At 39.3% G+C, this 16510-nt stretch overlaps 1 protein-coding gene across 1 annotated transcript; it reads left to right on the plus strand.

The window, feature by feature from the left end:
- The first annotated feature begins 249 nt into the window (after positions 1–249).
- LOC121642895 (serine/threonine-protein kinase PLK4-like) lies at positions 250–16058 on the plus strand. Its single transcript, XM_041989942.1, has 10 exons — positions 250–319; positions 2512–2642; positions 3762–3840; positions 4225–4325; positions 4453–4536; positions 4797–4858; positions 10940–11029; positions 11209–11263; positions 11648–11836; positions 14645–16058. The coding sequence occupies exons 2-10, from the start codon at positions 2520–2522 to the stop codon at positions 15509–15511; spliced, it is 1650 nt and encodes a 549-aa protein (XP_041845876.1). The 5' UTR covers positions 250–319; positions 2512–2519; the 3' UTR covers positions 15512–16058.
- The last annotated feature ends 452 nt before the right edge of the window (positions 16059–16510 follow it).

The following is a 16510-nucleotide window of genomic DNA, read 5'->3' on the forward strand; positions in this document are numbered from 1 at the left end:
TCATTGTGTGTACTTGATACTTAACAAGAAAAGGATATCTAATGCAGTTACTTTTTGTGCCGATGCAAAGTAAGGCCATTCCATTTACAATTTTTTTTAGAAATGTAGTTTACTAAAAGAAAAGGTTGCCTCATGAAAAATGGCAGTTGTTTTCCCCTTTGCAGTGTAACACCCCGCCCTATGCTCATGAGATAATCATCTTCTGCTCTGTTAACTTTCACTTTTGATTGCTACTGTATAAATTCTAACTGGCTTCTGTTTTCATACCAGAGTCTAAAACACTCACTGATTTTGAGACACACAGATATCCAGCATCTGGGTAAGTACAGAGCTCGTTTGTTTCATCAGAACTGCTCCATTATAAAGTATCACATTAAAATGATCCATTTGTTTTTATGTTTTTGGCAGAAATAAAAAAAAAATCCAGTTCACAGAAAACTGAATAGGAATTTTGATTAAATAACTATTTTTTAATTAAATAAAAATGTCTTTGAGAAAAATGTAAATTGTTAAAATGTAACCACAAGTTTTTGTTCCTCCTTGTTTGCTCTGAAGATTGATCATATGATAAAAAAATGATCATTTAGAAACAGCAGACAGTGTCACAATCCCCTGTGTGCTTGTCTATGTGAACAAGCGCAGCATTAAACATGCATGAATGTCGCCTGTCGCATAGCTAGAGGAGGGCAGCGATTTTCTCCTCATTGTGCAAGTTCCATAGGAAATGAATGGAAAAGGAGTGAAGTCATCTCCTGTGTATTGAGCCCATAAACAGTAGAGGCAGTATAGGGAGTAGGGACCAATTTGACTGGATGTAGGGTCACAGAGTAGACAACGGTAAAACTTATGTAAAATTTTATGGATTAGAAACGGTGTGTTTGTTTCAGGGGCCTTATAGCAACTTTGCTGCTGTAATTTTTTTCTGATGTGATTTCAAAATTAACCAAACGCTAACCTCCTCTGTTGTCATCATGTTTAGCATTTATTTACATCCTACAAATTTAGCAACTCTCTTTGATCTAAGAGAGTTTCTTTCTTTAATCCGCCCCCTGGTGGAACCTTTGGTAACAAATATAGTACACAAGTATTTGAACAATTACGGTATACTCAGGATGGCACTAGTTGTCTACGTGGACACAAGATTATAAAGCAAATATATTCTTGGCCTTAGCATTATTCCCTCAGACAGTGAAGACAATAAAGAAGAAACAATGAAGAAAATAAAGTACAAGGAATGGTCACTGGGTGATACCCTCAAAGGTACTGCTGTTGTACTAGCAATGTACGTCTGGAGGCTGTCTTGTACACTATTTAATATTTTATGTAAAGCACTTTGAATTGTCTTGTATATGAAATGTGCTATACAAACAAATGCCTTCATTTTATTGGTCCTTATTGGTCCTTATAAGGCTGCATGGTGGTGTGAGGATTAGCACCGCAGCCTCATAGCAAGAAGGTTTCTGGTTTGTGTAGTGGCCCTTTTACATGTTCTCCCCAGATCTTGGGTTTTCTTTGGGTACTTCGACTTCCTCCCACAGTCCAAAGACATGCATGTTAGATTAATTGGTTATTTTAAAGTCTCACTAGAAGTGAGCATGAATGGCTGTTTGTCTCTCTGTGTTGGCCCTGCCATAGACTGGCAACACTGTCTAGGGTGTACCCTGCTTCTGGCATGCTACTTGGATGGGCTCCAGCTTAATCAGAAAAAGCGATATAGACAATGGATGGATAGATGGTCCTTATAAGGTACAATGTGCAAAGGTACAAATAATTATCCATTGGCAATGGTACAACAGTAGTACTTTTGAGGGTACGACTCCAATGATGATTTTTTTTTTTCCCCTGAGGTACAATGAAGTATTTATTTTCCAAATGTGTGGAGAGCGACAGTGGTGACAGTGAGGTAGAGCGGACTATCACATCAGGTTTGAGACACAGTTAAGGGATGAAGGTCAGCCAAGCATAAGTCAGCACAATAACATGTGTGTGGGTGTGTGTTTATGCACATAGAGTGTCTGAAGAGGGCTTCAGGACACATTTGAAATCATGCTTCCTGTTTTCATTTTTAAAGGTGAATGTCCACATGCCGATGAGCAGAATGCATTCATTTTATGTTTGTCTGGTTGGAACCATTTTTAGTTTATTTTTGTCTAAAACATTCTGTTTTATTATGAATATATGTTTTACTTTTATACCCACTCTCATAATCTGTATGATAAACCTTGGCATTTAAATATGTTGTTCAGGAAAATGAGCCACTGAGTAGAAGTTGACCCATTTAATTTCAATCAGATGTGTTAGAACAGGAAACATCTAAAACCTGCTGGACTGCAGCTCTTAAGGACTGAACTTGCCTACCAGCCACAGAGGGTTAAGAAATGCAAACTAGAAAAACAAACAAAATATTTAATAATATTGTTCTATAAAAGTTTAATGAAAATATATTTCCTGACTTATATAATAAATGCAATTCAATAACCTTTTGCTTGTTTTTAACTTTTTGTTGTCAAGATATAAAGATGGGGAACAAACAGAGCAAAATACCAGACAAGGACTATGTTATAATGGAAGAAGGAGAAAACTTCATTCTGGCCAAAAAGGGTGAAGAAACATTTTTGGTCAAGAAAATCCCACAAACACAGGTAAGAGAAGACTTTAAGCTCTAGAGTAAATTTTGAAATAAAATTATTCAGTTTTATTTGTACAAACTGTCATGGGTTTTAGAATTTTGTTTCTTATATATATATAGATGTATATGTATATATAGGAAATAGGCAGAAATCAAAAACACTTCTCTAAAGAAGATCTAATAAAGGTCTTATAACTTCATACTTAATAACTAATAACAGTGATCATAACAGAAAGACTTTGCATTCTTCAAAAGTGGAATTGTAAGGTAAAAAGTGCACATTCATAAATTCACATTCAGATAGACTGGAGAGAGAAGACAAAAAAGTAAGTCAGCCAAAACCACTCTTCTTCCTCTTTGTCTGCCGTCAGTACAAAGTCCTTGAAGCCCACCATGTCCCAAATACAAAAAAGCCTTGAGTAAGCAGGCAAACTCTGTCCATAGCTGTTTGTCTTTTGAGGATCCTGTTTCTCTAAGTTCCTAGTGGAGACTCCTTCTGAATCTGCATCCTGTTCACAGAGATGCTTACGCCACCGGCACTCAAGAAACTGCACACTTTCTTGTCTGAAAATGGTTCATTTCATCTGACACACATCTCTCAGCTTATACAGCTTATACACACACACATTACCTCAGTCCTTTCTTATCTCATGATCCTTATTTAACCTCCACCCTTACTTCATTATACTCTTGCAACCCTACATAAATGGGGACTCTCCATCCAGCTAAAAAAAAAAAAACATCTTTCTTTGCCTCCTTCTACAGGATGTAACTCATGTTCTGGAGCTGGTACTCTCCATTCTCTAAAATCACTTCTTAAATCAGTACGTTTATTCGATTACATTCTTAAAACTCACACTGTTAATAGTTTACATTAATACAATCACATTGTTATATGCAGCATAGACACTCAGTCATCATGAATGCTTGTAAAAAATCCTTGTGTCATGATTTTTGATGTTCAGTCCATAACTTAAGTTCTTTATCCAATGGCTCTGGGGGATCTCACCAAACCTCTGAGTCTGTGTACATGTGAAAATGTTATGTTTTTGTTGATTAGAGATAACTGTTCATCTATCATACAGTTATGATGAGCTCTAAATGATCTTAATACGTGTAGTGTTTTCAACAGAGTCTGGCAATCTCAGACATAGAGATCCTCAAAACAACAAGCCATCCACATATTGTTGACTGCAAGAACTCTTTCACTTGTATGTTTAGACAAATTACCTCAGGTCTATATTAGGCTGGATGTTATTGAATGACATGTCTATACTCAAAAATGTATGCAAAAAAGGGATTTGTTACAGATGATGACCTCTGAATATCTTTAAAAGAAAGCTCTGTTTTCTATCAAACATCATTAACATACATGAGCAGTAAATTGTTTAAAAACTTTCTGAATTACACATTCAAATCATTGTTTTTAAACTACATTTAGCTTGATGTGAAAAATGTGCTATATAAACAAGTTGGATTTGACATTAAGTTAAAGATTAATACAGTCTTTTTCTATTTGTGAGAAGTATTTTTCATACAACACATAATTTGTTGTAAACATTGACATTGTTTTCTTTTTCTACATTGGCACAAAGATGAAAATGAAAACATGACCTATGTAGTGATGGAGTACTGTCAGGGAGGAAACCTTGCAAAAGAGATCCAAGAAATGAAAGAACCTCCACAAGAATCTGAGGTATGTTACTGATCTGCACAATTTAATTTTAAGATTAAAATACATTAAATATTTCGCAACATTCTTTTTGTCAGCTGAACTGAGATATATTTTTGCAATTAAAATTATGCTCTAACTTGTTTTCAAGATACTTAGCAGGATGGCTGAGATCTGCATTGCTCTGCGAACAGTTCATGCCAAAGGTTTGCTTCACAAAGATCTGACACCAGAGGTACTATAAATACTACACAAACACTGAAAACACATCATGGAATTTCATTAAATGTTGTATTAACTGTTTCCAAACATAACAGTTCTTATATGCTGTAATATCTCATTTTGATTTTAATACTTTATATATTTATTTACAATTTGATGTGAGTGTGTTTGGAGTGAAATGTTTTAAACACTGCCATTTATTTATTTATTTTCTTTTTTAACTTGTTTGTCTTTATGGCATTATTTTATACTTGATTCACTTCCTTTCTATAGAACATTTTCTTTACAGAATTTGGATTGGTGCGCTTGGGCGGATTTGAAGCTTTCCATCAAGAGTAATGTGCAGTTTTTTTTTATTTGTGTGCATGTGTGTGTGTGTGTGTGTGTGTGTGTGTGTGTGTGTGGGTGTGTGTGGGAGTGTGTGTGTTTGTTCTTTATTACTTTTATCTTTATGACCTTTTGTTTTTTTACATGCAGAGCACCAAAATTACATTATGTCATGACCAATGACAATAACGACTTTTCTTATTCTCTAAATGAATCCCATGTGAAAGGATTTTTTTAAAGAAATTACATAATTTTTTCTCATTTCCCCCAAAGCTGCTATTTTCTCATCAGTTTTGTCTGCTGTCATAGGTTTATCACTCATTATTTTCTTAGCAGAGTGCATTTGAAAACTAGGGGTGTGATTCTATCCTATAGAATAAATAAATACCTACAATGCTGACTGGTAGGGAGGATCTTTACAAAACCATTGAGAGAACAACTCCTGGTCACGTGTTGGTAAATGTTTTAGGCCTCACATGAACACCCATTTGGCCAGTGCCCCTCAACCATAAAGCTTATATATATATATATATATATATATATATATATGCATCCTACTGACCAGATGTCACTAAAAATAAAGAATGTTACGTTAGCATGGATGGATGGATGGATGGATGGATGGATGGATGGATGGATAGATAGATAGATAGATAGATAGATAGATAGATAGATAGATAGATAGATGGATGGATGGATGGATGGATGGATGGATGGATGGATGGATGGATGGATGGATGGATGGATGGATGGATGGATGGATGGATGGATAGATAGATAGATAGATAGATAGATAGATAGATAGATAGACAGACAGACAGACAGACAGACAGACAGACAGACAGACAGACAGATAGATAGATAGATAGATAGATAGATAGATAGATAGATATTAGAAGTTATTAACCAAATACAACCAAGTCTTAAATGCTGACAGACTAGCTACTACACACAAGCAGGTCCACTGTATGAGCAATTGATTTTAATGTTATGTTCAAGGGATCCTACATGGTGTTGCATAATTACTATTTCTGTATTTAGTTATTATTATAATCTTTTACATGATAATCTTATGCAACCTTAAGAAGAGAAAAATAAAGGATAAGCCTTCATTTTTCTTTAATTAAATAAATAAGAAAGCCTTAAAAAAATACAATAAACTGAAATTGTTTTTAAAGGTTCTCATTCATTCAGGTCATGGTATCCAACTTAGGTTGAGTCAAGTCAGCTGGACTGAGTTTAGTTTCTTAACGATGCTTCACTCTCATCCGGAAGAGTTTCTTAAGTTCTGATGGAGATAGTGGGAGATGTATCTTAAGTAGCCTGTGAAACCATTGTTATTTTAGAGTCTCCTGTGTTGAATCATCTGTCGAGTGGAGTTGGATAACTTGACTGGATTTTAGAAACTCAGATATTTGTTAAATGTTCCACTTACATAAGGAATGGCAACATCTTCCCTTTTCTTTTTCTTCTCATCCTTTTCCTTGTATCATGGTGTTTGTGCTAGGAGGCTCTGCACAACAGGGATGAGGAGCTGAAATAGGGTCATAGTCAACATTTGCTATTTCGTCCTTTTAGTCTTACAAGAAGGATTACAGTCAGGGAGCTAAACACAGTGAGGAATCCAACTTACACACAAATATATCCACTCTGGAAAATCCATCCATCCATCCATTGTCTGCCGCTTATCCAGAGTTGGGTCGCGGGGGCAGCTGCCTAAGCAGGGAAACCCAGACTTCCCTTTCCCCGGCCACATTCCCCAGCTCATCCGGAGGGATCCCAAGGCGTTTCCAGGCCAGCTGAGAGATGTTGTCCGTCCAGCGAATACTAGGTCTTCCCCGGGGCCTCTTTCCGGTGGGACGTGCCCGGAACACCTCACCAGGGAGGCGTCCAGGAGGCATCCTAACCAGATGCCGGAGCCACCTCATCTGGCTCCTCTCAATGTAGAGGAGCAGCAGCTCTACTCTGAGCCCCTCCTGGATCACCAAGCTTCTCACCCTATCTCTAAGGGAGAGCCCGGCCACCCTGCGGAGAAAACTCCTTCCCTCACTCGTGAACAAGACCCCGAGGTACGTGAACTCCTTCACTTGGGGCAGGATGTTATTGCAAACCCGGAGAGAGCACTCCACCCTTTTCCGGCTAAGGACCATGGTCTCGGACTTAGAGGTGATCCCAGACACTTCACACTCGGCTGTGAATCACTCCAGCGAGAGCTGAAGATCATGGCCCGATGAAGCCAACAGAACCACATCATCCGCAAAGAGCAGAGACCCAATCCTGAGGCCACTGAACCGGATCTCTTCGACACCTTGGCTGCGCCTAGAAATTCTGTCCATAAAGGTTATGAACAGAATTGGTGACAAAGGGCAGCCTTGGCGGAGTCCAACCCGCACTGGAAACGATTCAGATTTACTGCCGGCAATGTGGACTCAGCTCTGTGTTACGACCCCTTCTTCTTTTGTGGCTTTGTTAATTATGTTTGTGTGCAGGTGCAGCTGGAGTATTCGGCGGGGCGTATATAAGACCCGCCTACAATCGGCCTGGGCTCTTTTTTCTTGGCTCCGCTCCCAGGCCGGACCTGCGCCGCTGCACCGCGTTGTTGTTTTTGGTTTAGTTCTACATCATACAACAATGCATTCATTATATTTATACACACAACCAAGCACGCCCTGACATTACTGATATTGCAGACAATCACACTTCATGATTATGTTATTTTGTCTTAATTTTTTTGGTTTAATAAATAATTATAATTGGTTTTCTTGGTTGTTCGGCGTTGTTTTGTTATAACCTTAAGGCTGGTTGTAACATCTGACACCGGTTGTGAAGGGACCGGACAGCTCGTACAAGCAAGTCCGGCCCTCCATACTCCCGGAGTACCCCCCACAGGAGTCCCCAAGGGACACTGTCGAATGCCTTCTCCAAGTCCACAAAGCACATGTAGATTGGTTGGGCAAACCCTCCCATGCCCCCTCAAAGACACTGAAGAGGGTGTAGAGCTGGTCCACTGTTCCACGACCGGGACGAAAACCACACTGCTCCTCCTCAATCCGAGGTTCAACTATCCGATGGACCCTCCTCTCCAGCACCCCTGAATAGACCTTACCGGGGAGGCTGAGGAGTGCGATCCCCCTGTAGTTGGAGCACACCCTCCGGTCCCCCTTTTTGAAGAGGGGGACCACTACCCCAGTCTGCCAGTCCAGGGGAACTGTCCCCGATGTCCACGCGATGCTGCAGAGGTGTGTCAGCCAAGACAGCCCTACAGCATCCAGAGCCTTTAGGAACTCTGGGCGGACCTCATCCATCCCCGGGGCCTTGCCACCGATGAGCTTTTTAACCACCTCAGCGACCTCAGCCCCAGAGATAGGAGAGCCAGCACCAGCTACCCCAGACTCTGCTTCCTCATCAATAGACGTGTTGGTGGGATTGAGGAGGTCCTCGAAGTACTCCCTCCACCGCCTCACGATGTCCCGAGTCGAGGTCAGCAGCCCCCCATCCCCACTGTACACAGTGTTGACGGAGCACTGCTTTCCCCTCCCAGGCGCCCCACCAGGCGCCGGATGATGGACCAGAATCTCCTCGAAGCCATCCGGAAGTCATTCTCTATGGCCTCTCCAAACTCCTCCCATGCCCGAGTTTTTGCCTCAGCGACCGCCAAAGCCGCACTCCGCTTAGCCCGTCGATACCTGTCAGCTGCCTCTGGAGTCCCACAGGTCAAACAGGCCCAATAGGACTCCTTCTTCAGCTTAACGGCATCCCTCACTGCTGGTGTCCACCAACGAGTTCGGGGGTTACCGCCACGACAGGCACCGACGACCTTACCGCCACAGCTGCAGCTGGCCGCCTCGACAATAGAGGCACGGAACAAAGCCCATTCGGACTCAATATCCCCCGCCTCACATGGGGCATGATTGAAGCTCTGCCAGAGATGGGAGTTGAAACTCTTTCTGACAGGGGACTCTGCCAGACGTTCCCAGCAGACCCTCACAACACGCTTGGGTCTGCCAGGTCTGACCGGCATCCTCCCCCTCCATCTGAGCCAACCCACCACCAGGTGGTGATCAGTTGACAGCTCCGCCCCTCTCTTCACCCGAGTGTCCAGAACATGCGGCCGCAAGTCCGACGACACGACTACAATGTCGATCATTGAACTGCAGCCTAGAATGTCCTCTGTAAAAACCACAGAGTGAAAAACATGCAGAAGATTGGTTTCACATTGCAGAGAAGCACAAATTCATATGAATGCTATCTGAAAGTTTAAAAAAAATACATAGTTTCAAGAATAAATTAGCGAGATGTCAGAGAACATGTAAATTTTTTGTGCATGTTCCTGGGTCTTGTTACTGTTTTAACAAATGTCTAGCCCGGTTATTCAAAAATTTTAAGAGCAGTGTTTAGGTGTTGCTTTCTATTTGCTATGATGGAATTGTTGTCTGCTCAAAACCGAAGGGCTCTGGTGACTCCCAGCTGATGGAGAGAATTGAAAAGGAAGTACTGGTTTGTTTGTGTGGATTTCCTGTAGGCTCCAGTCTTTCTATACGTGGACAATACAGTCCAGGAGAGACAGGCTAATATTGCTTAATTATAAAAAGTGTGTCTTTTCATGAAAGATACACTTGCTTTTGAGGACCAAAATGTTAAAATCTTGGACAGGGTAGACTAGTGGTTTAAGTGAGTGAGTGAGTGAGTAAAAGAGGCTATCTATGTCACTGTAGATACTTTTACCTATCAGAGGATGAGGAGTGAGACATCACCTTTCCCCCATGTATAATGGCACCCTTCCAGCAATTCGATGGCGCTTGATGGCACCTATTTGGACTAAGCCTCAAATCAAACTATGGACAATGGTAACTAATGAGACCATAGATGAGTCATGACTCTCAACAGTCATAGGAATCTTGCTTAGGTTTTTGTTGTGTAGTATAATTGAAATTTTTTGTGTGTTTCGGATGTTAAGGAAAGGATAAATAACTAACGAGATAACAATTGTGAAAAGGTCTATTACTGATATTAGTTAACCTAAACAGAAAGGTGGTGTTTTCCTAAATTAACAATCATATTTGCATTTCTTAACTTTGCAGCACTTTGAAGATGGATACCTGACTTCATAGTTCATTTATGGCAGGGATCACCAACTCCGGACCTCTTGAGCCAGTTTCCTGCAGGTTTTCACTGCATCCCTGCTGCAACACACCTGGTTCAAATTAAATAGTCAATAGTCAAGGTCTACACCAGCCTCTTAACGACCCATTATTTGAGTCAGGTGTGCTGCAGTATGGAGATATTGAAAACCTGCAGGACACTGGCTCAAGAGGTCCGGAGTTGGTGATCCCTGATTTATGGTTTAGCCACATTAAAATCAGCTGCAAGATGTTGTTTGCTAGTTGGAAGGGTGATGGGTAGTGTCAGGGTTTTCCTAACTTAAAATAAGACACGAGAACTCAGGGTAAGTTTTTTTAGCACATCATGATGGGGAGAGGCCAGAGCCAGACAATCACTCAAGAGTATCTGCTCTCAACTCCAAAAGTCTCCACCCCAGCCAAGCTTTTCTATTGGGTAGATTATGCAAATCAGCCTTTATGCAAATATATCAAATGGAAAAATACAGCGATGATCAAAATGTAAAAACACAGCACTTAACACCACTTCCTTATTTTGTATGTCTGCACCCGCCACATCCTGTCTTTTACAGAACTGTGTGAGTGGTGAGTCATTTCTTTAGAAACATAGACAAGGAATTTTAATTGTCAAAAGGTCATAACAGTGAAACCATTTCATAGAAGAGGAACTTTAAATGTCAAAAGGTCACAAGTTTCTAACAGGTAGAACCTGGCTTTTTCTTGACGTGTACTTGGGCAAATTATTAAACTGCACGTAAATAAACATTTCTTAGAAAGTGCTGTGTGAGTGTGTGTTTGAGTGGGTTAATGTGACCTACATTGTAAAATTGTTTTGAATGGTCAGAAATACTAGAAAAGCATTACAGTCCATTAGCGTTAACATTTTAATAAAGAATATTAGAACTGTATTTGAATTGTCCTGGACTAACTAATTTGACTAATTAATGTATTTGTCTTGTGTCTAAACAGAGGGGTAAACACATCAAGTGCAAATTCAAAACAAAAATTGAATTATTTGGCACCTGAAGTCTTCACAGTTGGGACCTATGATGCAAAAAGGTATGCAGCTTTTTCTACTATCTATCTATCTATCTATCTATCTATCTATCTATCTATCTATCTATCTATCTATCTATCTATCTATCTATCTATCTATCTATCCATCCATCTATCCATCCATCCATCCATCCATCCATCCATCCATCCATCCATGCTAACGTAACATTCTTTATTTTTAGTGACATCTGGTCAGTGGGGTGCATACTTTATGAGCTTTGTACGAAAAAGTCATTGGTAAGTTTCACCTAAATAACATTTATACTTATTTTTCCAGTGAAGTCTATAATATAATTTTCTGTATTATTCAGCTGCTCTCTATGTTTAAGAATTTCAGCAATATGTCACAATATGTATGTAATATATATTTTTTTTAAATATGTAACTGTTTTTTTACTATACTGCCTGTCCAAATAGTGGACACCAAGAGGATGGCAATGAAGAGGGGCTGTGTGTAAAATGGCAGCCTGAACTGTGTTTGGTACACCCACTCCATGTTGCTGTGTAATGTAGAAGTGTCATGGTGTTAAAACTCCACAACATAAGTTAATATAAAGTGACAGATAAATTAATGGTGGTACTTCTAAAGTATTGTACTAAGTCTCTGATTTTCTCCTTTAGTTCTCCGCAGAGACTGCAGTCAAACTTATACCTAAAATAATTAGTGGTGCTTGCCCAACTCTCCCAGAGCACTTCTCACCAGCTCTTTGTGAACTTTTGAATGATGTGCTGCAAAAGGATCCCGAAACAAGACCAACAGCCAGTGAGATCTTGGCACATCCAATTTTTATTAGCTGCCTTAAAGAAAAGGTATGACATTTTTACACTCTCTTAGCAGTTTTCTGAGTAGCTACACAATTCTAGAATTTTGATTCTTTACTAAATTAATCCAATATATGTAACTCCAGTCAGTGTGTGAATATATGTCCCAAGGCAGTGATTATGTGAAATGTTTTCCTGAACATTTCCACCACACATAAGTCTGATTCTATGAACTGTTTTGTATGCTTCCTCATCTGTGGGTCAGTTTCAGCTTTGCATTTGACTTGCAGTTTTCTGAGTAGCTACACAATTCTAGAATCTTCTATATGACTGATTCTTCACAGAATGAATCGAAGATATGTAACTCTGTTTGTGGATATATGTACCATAACAATGATTATGTGAAATGTTGCTCAAACCATTTCCAGTACACATAAGTGATTCTCTAAGTTGATTTGTTTGCTTCCTCATCTGTGGGGCTGTGTTTCAACTTTGCATTTCACTATATCAGTCCTAAGTAATTCTTCTAACTTCATTTCTTTATTCCTTTTAAACTTTCTGCAAGTTCTGCAAAAGCTAAAATCTAGAGGAGATGCATTTTATGTCAAGTTAGTTTTCAGATACACAACTAAATAACAGGGTTGGTTAGTTTTGAGACTGATGCATCATAGTATGCCTATTTATAACATTATAGTTCCAGGAACAAGACTGGCTTTTAACCATCTTAAATATTTACATAGTCCTAATTAGTGATGTGCTGATTGATGCTGAAATATCAATACTGTTAGGGAAATTCTCCCCAACACAAGCACTACAAAGCTAAACCTTTCAACACAAGAAGAACACAGAGCATTACTTCATGTGTACAATTTTACTTGCAGGGAGTGTATGCACCATTCGAGTATGATACACACACTGAGTTCTTTCACATGTTACAATGCATTTATAGGGGAGTTTCACGAAGTCCTTCCCCTGTACATAAAACAGTACAGAATTACACAGTTTCAGGATTTACAGGCTTCAGTGTTTTCTACTAAGATAAGATATAGGGAGTCAGGGGCACAGTGATCTTCGTTTCTTCTTATCGTGGTTCGGTCTTAGTTCCCGAGCACACACATAGAGAAAGAATGCAGCTGAATACATTTCCTACTTCTTAATGATTAAAATGCAAACTGGTACAGAGTGGATATAAAGTAAATACTAAATTAATTTCTAAAACTAATAAATGATTATTTCAAAGTATAATATTGAATTATTATAAATTATGATCAAGTATAATGAAAATAATGATAATCCTTTTGATTTTCCTTACAAATACCTATGATACCAGCTTTTTATGTTCATTCAGTCCGTAGGAGTCATGTGTTGAGCTAAACCGCAACAGTGCCGTATGATGTGTGTGGGAAGATATAGTCTTTACAGCAACACCGCGAACCTCCTTCATCACCATCAAACATCTGAGTCAATCATAACACAAAATGTAATGAAACTGTGTTAAGGATCAGTCCATCACTGATACACCCCAGAACTGCAGAGTAATCAGAGTATTTCTGCAGATGAGAGGATTTACAGTTGTATTGGACGTCTGAGGTCTACAGTGTGAAGAGAAATAGTGAGAGTACAGTCCCTTGTGGTGCTTCAAGGTTGCTGACCACCATCTCAGACACACAACCTTTCTGTTTCACAAACTGTGGTCTGTTTTTAGGCAGTCATAAATCCAGGTGGTTGTGTTGGTGTCCACCTGACATTTATGGAGCTTCTCATATAACAGAGCAACTGAACTGTGTTAAAAGTTCTTGAAAAATAGAATAACATGATCCTAAAATTGCTGCCTGATTGGTCTAGATAAGTGTGGGCTCTCTGAAGTGGGGTGATGATGGTGTCTTCAACCCCTAGCCCATTATGATAAGAAAACTGTAATGGGTCCTGAAAGGTTTTCATTTGCTGATTGAGGTGAGCCAATAACACCCTGTAGTCATTTAGTTCAGTCGGTTGTGATTTTTTAGGTACATTAACAGGACATGCTGTTTACCACAGCACATAAACTCTTACCTGACTTAAACTAATGTTGAGTAAGTGCTATAGAATCCAACATAGTTGTACTGATCAGGTTTTCAGAACCCTGGGGTGACACCATATGGACCTGGAGCCTTTTTCCATTTCAGTCTCTTCAGTTGCTTCTTTACCTGCTGCAGGAGACAGACAGGTTAAAGGTGAGGCAGAGGAAATCTCAGAGTGTTCTGATATCAAGGGAGATGTAGCTGTGTCATATTAGCTTTACTTGAACTTTAAGTGGTAAAATTAGGGTCCGCGTGGCTCAGTGGGTAGAGTGTTCACCTTGTAGCCTGAGAGTTGCCATGTCGAGGTGTCCCTGAGCAAGACACCAAACCCCAAATTGCTCCTGATGAGTCGTTGTTGAGCGTCTTTGCATGGCAGCTTCCTCCATCAGTGTGTGAATGGGTGAATGTGATGTATAATATATGAATACAGACCATTCACAAAAAGAAAAGAATATTTGCTTCTATATTCATACCCGTAAATTTTTGGAGATAATTTTTCTACTCTCAGATGTAAGTCACTTTAGAGAAAAGCATCTGCTAAATATTAATATAAATCTTACTGAAGAACTGTAATTGTGATCTGAGTACACTCAGCATCATTCTTGGGTTTAAATGAGTGTAATCAAAAGTAAGTTTATTACATGGATGTGAGTAATGGCTTTTGGTCTGCTAATAAGCATGTATACATTTTTGATTAAAGTTAAATAGCAGATTTGTCTTGATTCCTCACTTCTGTTTTTGCAAATATTTTGTGTTTTTTTTAAATAATATTTTATTTACCTAATTGTTTTTTCAGTGCAAAACAACCGTGGAGGATCTCTACACCAAGTTGAACAATCTGAGGACCCTGGCTGATGGTTTGGAGAATGTTCATGAGGGTACCACCATTGGCAGTCTGACAGGAGGAGTAATTGGAGCAGTGGGTGGGATTACATCCATAGTGGGGCTTATACTGGCCCCTTTCACTTTGGGAGCCTCTCTTATTGTCACTGGAGTTGGTGTGGGAGTAGGTGTACTTGGTGGAGTCACTGCTGGTGCCTCCAACATCACCAAAATGGTCAACGAGTCCTCTGATCGTAAAGCTGTTCACAATATCATTAAAGAGTTTGAACAGAAGATTAATGCAGTTGTCATTTGGATCCGGGAGATTAGTGACAGTTTACAAACCCTCAGCAACCAGTTTCCACAAGCAAGTGACACTGATGGCAATTTCAACACAGAAAACCTAACCAGACTTGGCCTCAGGGCAGGAAGGGGCATAGGTGGGATTGCTGAACTTCTGCGACTAATTCAAGTGGTAAACATTGGCAAGATTGCTGCACAAGCATCCAGGGCAGTGCGTGTTGCAGAGGCAGCAACAGGTGTTCTTTCTGGTTTATTCATAGCAGTAGATATCTTTTTCATTGCCATGGATGCAAAAGAGATACACAACATAAAACAAGCCAGGGCAGCAAATCAGGGGCTTGAAGAATCAGAGCCACCGGACAAGCTTCCTCTTCAAAAACCTGAAGTCAAATCTGAGATCATGAGATTTGTTAAGTCAGTCAGGGAGGCAGCTGACAACCTCAAAGAAGTGTTGGATGAGCTAGAGGGCATGATCTCATCCATCCCCTCATTCCAGGCAGAAAACGAGCAGGAATGGCAGAATATGGAACTAATGTAACCCAAAAGTTGGATTTAGTCAAATAAGCAACAGATCATGCTATTTATGATTCTTTGTTCTAGGGTATTATTCTATGCAATAAATTGACTACGCATTTTATGGTTTGTTTAAATGACTTGAACTTTTACACCACAGACATTAATGCAGCAATGATGGGGTGGGAAATTTACGTTTTTAGTGTCAATTCTAATAAGCAGGATGGTATATCAAAACAGAAGCGTTTTACTTGAACTATTCAATTTTAATTTTCATGTTTATATTTTTGTACATAATGTTCTACTTATGAATTGTAATATGATGATTTCGACCTTGCAAATATGGCTGTCAGTAATGATTTTATTCAGGTTAATATCAATTTGGGGACGTGGAATATTTCTTTTTGTAAGGGTAGACGATGTACTATTTTGTGTTGATTCAAGGAGTGGATAACGGAAGAAAGTTAACTGTTGGAATTTATTAAATTTTCTGCAGTATAATTTAGGTTTGAAACATGTCATGTAATGGGACTCCGTAAAAAATAAATAAATAAACATTAGTTTCTTATGCACACAAGAAAGTTTTTTTCTCTGTCTATTTTTTGTGTGCTTAATTGTTCTTTAATAATTAAGGGGTTCAATAATCAATATTTTCAGCCAATGTAAATTATCAGTAATAGGTTGTATGTGTAAGACAGCAAAACAAGTTTCATTATGAAGCTTTTTTGGGACTGAGGATACTATTTTGTTTTTAAAAGACACACACATATGTGACTGAGGTGGTCAGCACTGTTGCCTCTCTGCAAGAAAGTTCCTGGTTTGATTCCCTTTCTGTGTTGAGTTTTGTTGTTGTTGTTGTTGTTTTTTCTCATGCAATATGTTTCTGATAGATATGATGTGAACAAAAATACTTTCTGTTCATATGATATTTACTAAGATATTCATTAAGAAGATGTCTCAGCTCAGTGTGTACTAGAAGAGGAACACTGTGCAGACGATGAAAGACATCATTACTGTTAACTGT

This window comes from Melanotaenia boesemani, chromosome 7 (genome assembly GCF_017639745.1).
Source record: "Melanotaenia boesemani isolate fMelBoe1 chromosome 7, fMelBoe1.pri, whole genome shotgun sequence".
In the NCBI taxonomy this organism is placed as follows: Eukaryota; Metazoa; Chordata; class Actinopteri; order Atheriniformes; family Melanotaeniidae; genus Melanotaenia; species Melanotaenia boesemani.

Coding starts and splice junctions, on each gene's coding strand:
- LOC121642895 (XM_041989942.1), top strand. CDS start 2,520: ATGGGGAACAAACAGAGCAAAATACCAGACAAGGACTATGTTATAATG. Junction 3,841..4,224: donor CTGCAAGAACTCTTTCACTT/GTATGTTTAGAC, acceptor ATTGGCACAAAG/ATGAAAATGAAAACATGACC. Junction 4,859..10,939: donor TTTGAAGCTTTCCATCAAGA/GTAATGTGCAGT, acceptor GTGTCTAAACAG/AGGGGTAAACACATCAAGTG.